At 42.6% G+C, this 7,410-nt stretch overlaps 1 protein-coding gene across 2 annotated transcripts; it reads left to right on the top strand.

Annotated features, from left to right (window-relative positions):
• Positions 1-350: 350 nt before the first annotated feature.
• Positions 351-6,826, top strand: LOC129172108 (homeobox protein OTX2-like). 2 transcript variants are annotated; one of them, XM_054761517.1, is made up of 4 exons: positions 351-451; positions 3,657-3,767; positions 3,843-3,994; positions 4,070-6,826. In XM_054761517.1, the coding sequence occupies exons 2-4, from the start codon at positions 3,671-3,673 to the stop codon at positions 4,718-4,720; spliced, it is 900 nt and encodes a 299-aa protein (XP_054617492.1). In that variant the 5' UTR covers positions 351-451; positions 3,657-3,670; the 3' UTR covers positions 4,721-6,826. The 2 variants fall into 2 exon arrangements, with proteins under 2 accessions (XP_054617492.1, XP_054617491.1); XM_054761516.1 differs by lacking the exon at positions 351-451 and having other exon boundaries at positions 3,449-3,767.
• Positions 6,827-7,410: the final 584 nt, after the last annotated feature.

The raw sequence follows: 7,410 nt of genomic DNA, 5'->3' as shown, positions 1-7,410 counted from the left end.
CTTTTCACACAAGACTCGCCTGAATTTAATTATATCCTCATATTGTGATACATCCCAAAAATATCATGATACATGCTAAGGTCCATATCGCCCAACCCTACTGAAGACTGCCCGTGGGCTGCAGTTTGGAAACCCCCCCGCAAATGATTTGCATTGAATCCCATTGTTCAGGTGCGCTTTTAAAAAATAATAATAATTAATGACACTAAACAACCACTGCAGCCTTATGATACTGCATGTTTCTCATTTGGATTGGCTCCTAAATATTCCTCACCATCTCTTTTCCTCTCTCTCTCTCTCCCCCTCTTTCAGTATAAATACTGAGCATCCACTAAGTGTTATCCGCATCCAACAAGCTTACCCGGGAGGAAAAACTCATGAAATCTGCAAGACAGTGCACACCAGCTGCATGCCGCAGACAGCAGAGGCCTTAAAAAGCATCCCAGCCCAAGTAAGTAACAAGATGCTTGTTTGATTTTACATCCAAAAACAAAAGGTTATTTTTATTGTTTTCCTAACTTGTACTGTAATGGAAATGTTTTTTTTTTTTTTTTTTGGGGGGGGGGGGGGGGGGGGGGGGGGGGGGGTTGGATGGCTTGTAGGAGGGAGCAGAGCCCACCCGGGGAGGTAGTAATTGTGGAGGCGTGTTTTTGTTTTTGTGTTAAGGAAACTTTTCACCGCTATCTGACGCCCCTCCGAGCAAAAAAGGCATTGAGGCGGCTAATGGAGCGGTGCACAAGTTGAGATACTGTAAATTCACTTGAGGATGTCGCTCATTTGTGAGTGGGGGGGCTGAATAGAGACATTTAATGATAAGGTGTGTATTAGTAGTACACTGGAGCTCTGAAATAGTTGCAATTGGAATTATTCAATTGAAGATATTACAATACAATTATTTCAGGGTACTTTGCTTTGATTTTTTTTTGCTGGGGGGGGCTTTTGATGTTTTAATTTTTAATCTAATAGGCTAAGATTTTTTTTCTTCAAGAAAAATGCACGTCAGCTCTTTGAATCATTTCTACATTTCTAATTTTTGCTCCATTTGCCACTTTTTTGTTAAGTAACTTTTTTTTTTAAGGTGCAAGCATTCTGGGCCCCATGAAAAAAACCCAGATTGGACCACCCTCTTTTTTTTTATTTTTACCTACTTTTTGGAGGCCCCTGTCAGACAGAGGCCCTCGTCCAAGCCCCCCTGATCTCATCTAATTGTGTTGAGTGAAACATACTTGTACAAACTGCATTTTGACAAAATAATAATTTAACAGGGATAAAACAGAATGGCATTAAAAATCATATCTTGACAATAAATTGGCATAAGTGCAAAGCGGAGCAATTGTGGGAAAAAATGCAACTAACAGGAATGTGAAAATAAAAATATTTGATACTATAATAATGATAATGATTAGTGCACGTGTCGGTTTGTAAAAGGAAGTTGTACGGTACATATTTTGGGTGCTTTGGTTTGGACGGGTAGGGGGTGGGGGTGCTACTGCTGTCTGCCAGTCAGCTGGCCTGAAAAACACAATGCCACTCTTTGTCTTATTTTGGTGACGCAGAAAATTAGGGAGGCCTGAATGGCGACTCGAGGCTGGCTGGCTGGCGTCCTGTAATCAGGGCAGCGCGTGCCACCCGGATTATCGCCTTCATTTCTTACCGAAAAAAAATCATCATCATCATCATCATCATCCTAGCTAGCCAATAATAATTAATGGCTGAGACGGGGGTGGGGGGGTTATTGAACGGATGTGGCGCAACCGGTGGCTGGGGGTAGGTAGGTGGGGGAGTCTGGGGGTGACAGATTGCGTATTGGAGCGTCCGTTATTGGCTCCATAAAAAAGACTGAAATTAAAAATAAGAAAAAAAGAGCAGAAGCTTCCCAGGAATATTATTATCGACGCTAAAAATGAAAGACGAGGTATTAAAATGGCCTGAATACGATTTTTTTTACACTTGTTATTTTCCTTGAATATCATCTTGGTTTGATATTATTGTAATATTTAATCATGAGGAGGCACGCAACGTCTGATGCTTACAACTTTTTGCTTTTTTTTTTAAAACCTGCTGTGCATTTTGTTCCCCTCTGTGTGCATGCAATAAAGTAAAAAATAATAATAACAAAACACTTTAAAAATGTATTGGTTTTGCAAATTAATCCAGTTTTTCGTTACTTTCATATTTCCCAAAATGTGCAAAACAAATGCACAACATAATTCATCATTTGGGTGTTTTAAAATAGGTCAGACTTTAACAATAATAATAATGATAATGATAATGATAATAATAATCATCATAATAATCCACCATGTGAAAAGATTACTTAAAGAATACTCAACATAGTTCGTTTGGATGCATTAAAATGTGTATACTAAAATGTAAAAATAATCATGCAAATGGAACCAGAGTATTATTCGTGACTTTTACCACACATTTATCATTGGGGTTGATTCCAATGTGTATGTTAACAGTTAAAAATTAATTATTTATGGAAATGATTCCGAACGCGCCCATGTTTTAAAAAAAAGTGTTTTCGTGATTTACATAACATAACTGAATGAAAAATGGGCCAAAAATAAGTTGTCTTGCGTGGATTACAATCGGTATAGTTAAGGTTTTAAATTCCTGCAAATAGTACCTGCAAATACCACATACCACGCTATAAGTTGTTAAGTGTTAGATTTGGATATTGATTTTTCCTAAAAGTGCCTGACAGGTCATTAAGAATCATTTGTGTTGTAAATAAAATGTTTTCCTTAAAAAAAAGCCTTCCAATGTGCACGTTCTTAAAAAAAAGTGTCAATCTCCTTGTTTGTTTAGATTGAGATTAAGTGCTGCCTTCTAATCAACACTTTAAGATCGTCTCACCTTCCAAATCTAATTACCGGGAGCAATTCATTAGGAGATGAAGAGGAGGATGAGGAGGAGGGGGGGTTGAGTTGCCTTAAGGAGTGTCAATAAGATGTCAGAATTAGCAAGCTTCTTCATTATTGGGCCCCCAAAAGTTGTCCTTCGTATTTTAATTGGGTCACATTTAAATGTACAAGGCCTTCAATGCAAACTAACAAAAGGCGCCAAATATAGAAATTGGAGGGGTGGTGGTGGTGCGGGGGGGTCCTCCATTGTATATGAATGGGCGGCTCAGTTTGCAGCATGGCCAGCTTTTGTCCCCCCCCCCAAGAAAAGTTCTTTTTGTTATCTGCGTTACTTATCGGTCAACAGTGAGCTTTGTCCCTGCACCCCCCACCCCCCCTCCCCTCCAATCAGCTGCCCATTTAGCTACACACAAACCTGTGGGTATATATGCTAATCAGGAGGGGGGGGGTGCTGCATTTTTAACGACATGTTTTGTTTTTGGTCTTATGAGAGGAGTGTTTTTAAAGGGGCGGGGCGAAAGCAGCAGTTAAGGAGGAAAGGGGGGTGGGTGGGGTGGGGTGGGGGGTAAGAGACAGCCTGAGCATCCTCAGGACAGCTCAAACCGGGGAGGGGTTGGGGGTGTCCTCCACTCGATTTAAGAGCCTCGCCACACATTTGGGACGCTCACTTCTCAGCTGCACTTCCGCCTCATCTTCATCAACTTCTTCTCGTCCTGCAGCATCCAAAACACTCCACAGGATTATTATTATTATTGTTATTAAGACTTTTTGTGTCTTGACACCCAGTTTTTCCTGCAAACATGATGTCCTACTTGAAGCAGCCACCCTACACGGTGAACGGACTCAGCTTATCCACACCTGGAGTGGACCTGCTACACCCTTCGGTGGGCTACCAAGGTAGGATGCACTTCAAGTTCTCCAGGTGGCTCCATCAGCACTTTCTCTGATCACTTGCTTCACCTCTTTTATCAGCCACACCACGCAAGCAGAGGCGAGAGAGGACCACCTTCACCCGGGCTCAACTGGACGTTCTGGAGAACCTGTTCACCAAGACCCGGTACCCAGACATCTTCATGAGGGAGGAGGTGGCCTTGAAGATCAACCTGCCTGAATCCAGAGTCCAGGTGAGGATGCAGAAAGCAAATATATCCGCCAGGAAATGTGTTCTTGATGAGATTTGCCTGACATTTTTTTTGCAGGTATGGTTCAAAAACAGAAGAGCCAAGCACCGTCAGCAGGCCCAGCAGACCCAAAGCGGCGTGCAGAGCAAGCCGGTGAGCAGCAGGCCGGTGAAAAAGAAAGCCTCCCCGGTGCGGGAGGCCAGCTCGGACAGCGGTGCCAGTGGCCAGTTCACGCCGCCCTGCAGCACCTCTCTGCCGGCTGTGAGCAGCAGCACGGCCCCGGTGTCCATCTGGAGCCCGGCCTCCATCTCGCCTCTACCGGACCCGATGTCCACCTCCTCGGCTTCCTCCTGCATGCAGCGCTCCTACCCCATGACCTACAGCCAAGCGTCGGGCTACAACCAGGGCTACTCCTCGTCCTACTTCACCGGCATGGACTGCGGCTCCTACCTGTCGCCGATGCATGCACACCACCACCAGCTGTCCGCAGCCAGCTCCGCGATGAGCCCCATGGGCGGCGGCGGCGGCGGCGGAGGCGGCGTGAGCAGCCACTTGAGCCCGGCGTCATCGCTCTCTTCGTCGGCGTACGGCGCAGCAGGGCTCGGCTACGGAGGCACCGCGGACTGCCTGGACTATAAGGAGCAGACGGCGTCCTCGTGGAAGCTCAACTTCAACGCGGACTGTTTGGATTACAAAGATCAGGCAGCGTGGAAGTTCCAGGTGTTGTGACGCTTCTTCGCCGCGGAGGAGCGGGCCTCGGCGGCCTGAGACTCTCTTCTACCTCTGGCGAGCAGAGCGGGACTGGTCGCCCCCACTTCTTTTGAGCATTCACACTCCAATTTTGATCAAGGACATGGAACTTGCAAGAAAAAGGAGACAAGGAGCAGGAGCTTTTTTGGGGGGTCAAGTTTGATTTTTCTTGGAAATAAAGCTGGCACATGAATGTGTGTGTGACCTCTGACATGGATGCACTACTTTTAATTTATGAGAAATATGTCTAAGACTAGTTATAAAAGACAATCAGCCCCTCTGCCCCTTATTTTTAGTGTCCCTTTATATGTCTTTTTTAAATGTTATTCCAGATTTTTCTTGTCATTTTTCTGTGTACACACAACTGTGTTTTTTTATTTACACATATCATTTCCCTGTCTTTGCTGTCAAGTGATAAATTATTCTACAGGAGTATTAGTTGAAAACGGAATATGCAGGTTAAACCAAGCAGGCTGTATTAAAAGGACACACGCCGTCGTAATATTGATAATAATAAAGAACCCAACTCATCAAGACTGTTTGCATGTGTGCTTAAAAACCATCTGTTACTTACATCATTTGTTTTTTACCTCTCTAAAATAGTCATCTGTTTATTTTGAATTTGTAAAAGCACATCACATTTAAAGTTTGGCCAACACTGGCCGGAATGTGAAGTTATAATCCCGTATCATGAAGAGGATAATCCCATATTTCTTTTTAATGGAAGGCCGCTCAATTGGACTGGAATGAGTTTTGCTGCTGAGGGGCGGGGACACACACACACACGCACACACGCACACAGAAACACTCATACGTATTTTTTGGGGGGGATCAGGGCACTCACACAACCTCTCAACTCTTATCAATGAATCTGATCTCAGATGAACTAATAGGAGATTGTGCAGTAATCGATAACATCGGTTCCATCTGCACGTTGGGATTGTGGAGGAGGTGACCCACCCGGACCCGTGCAAGGATTAAAAGCGGAGGAGAGGCTGGTGCTATCGCTCTAATTAGGACGTGACAAGAGCTTTGTTGTCGTTTGACCTCCAATTAGCAGCCAATGACACACGGACCTGCAGAGAACACTGTGCTCTTTGTATGAAAAAACTTGAAAGTGTGTGCAAAACTGACCGAGACGGCGAAAACGTTGAAGCAAATAGAAGCTGAAGAATAACGAGGTAGAGCCGCCAGAGCTCTAAATCCCGCATAAGGACTTTGGAGTGCTTGTAACAGCTTCCTTCCTGATGTATGGGTCCAAACTGCAACAAGTTCTGATGGAAACAACGTCAGCAAAGAGCAGAAAGTCACAGAGGTCCTGCAGCATGAGGACTTGCCCCACCACCTCCCCCTCGCCCTCAGTATCCATTCGGTTTTAATTAAGCACAAGCAGAACCAGAGAGGCCATATGGGCCCGCCAGACGCGCTCCATTAATCCCCTCGTCGCTTTTGAGGATGTTAAACAAAGTAAGAGGCTCGGAAGCTTCGTCTTGCATGGTCGGCGTGCATATATTTTTTGGGGGGAGTCCCCCAGGCAGGGCTTTCCCAAGCGCAGACAAGAGAATCCCATGCAGGATCCCCGCCGGCGTGGAGGCTCTCCATCACACTTTACTTAAAAAAAAAAAAAAGTAGCATCAGAGGAATTATTAGTTGATCCAAACCAATTAGTTGTCGTTTTTACTACAACTGCTTGAACACACAAACCAACAGATTATGGTTCTCTTGGATAATGACTTCAGCAAGGACACACAAACAAGAACAAAAACACGCAGCATTACGAGAAAGACGCTGGAACGTTATGGGGGGGGAATCAGAACATTGCAAAAATAAAGCCATGTATTGTTGGCCAAACTTAAAAGGTGACTTTGCACTTTTGCACATATTCTAATTGTCATTTCACTAAAGCATTCTTACCATAGCATTTCATATTCAATCACCGTAGCCTTTTTTCCAAACTTGTAAATATATCTGCTTTCCTTCTACATTTTGACGGTATTGCCCTAAATTCGTATGATCAAAAACACAACAACTTGATTCTTGTACTACAAAGACATTGTCAACATAAAACAAACAAATTACAAAAAAAACATATTTTTTTAGTGGTAAAGTCGCATTTTTTTGTAAAATAATTCATATTATTCTACTATTTCTACTTCTTTCAATTGTATTCTCCTAAAATTGTAACTTATTAAAAACATGACAACTTGACTCATACTTTTTCGACATTATTCACATAAAATACCAAAAAAACTAAAAACATAAATGTTGTCTTTTAAAGTCACAATTATTTTCTAAATAAATTACAAATAATACTGCAGCATTTATACTTCTTTCAACTGCAATCTCCTAAATGTGTAAGTTATCAAAAGCGTGACAACCTGATTGTCGTACTACTACATCATTATGAGCATAAAACAAACCGAAGACCTAAAAAAACATTTTTTCTTGTAAAGTTGCAATTTTTTCCTCAACAAAATGAATATTATTGCACAATTCCTGCTTCTTTCAACTGTATTCGCCTAAAATTGTAACTTATCAAAAACACAACAAGTCGACTCTCGTACTTTTTCGACATTATTCACATAAAATAACAAAAAATGTAAAAACATAAATGTTGTCTTTTAAAATCACAATTATTTTTCAAATAAATTACAAATAATATCGCACCA

This window comes from Dunckerocampus dactyliophorus, chromosome 19 (assembly GCF_027744805.1).
Source record: "Dunckerocampus dactyliophorus isolate RoL2022-P2 chromosome 19, RoL_Ddac_1.1, whole genome shotgun sequence".
NCBI classification, from domain to species: domain Eukaryota; kingdom Metazoa; phylum Chordata; class Actinopteri; order Syngnathiformes; family Syngnathidae; genus Dunckerocampus; species Dunckerocampus dactyliophorus.
The sequence above is the reverse complement of the archived record's forward strand: the minus strand, read 5'-3'. Positions and strand labels throughout refer to the sequence as shown.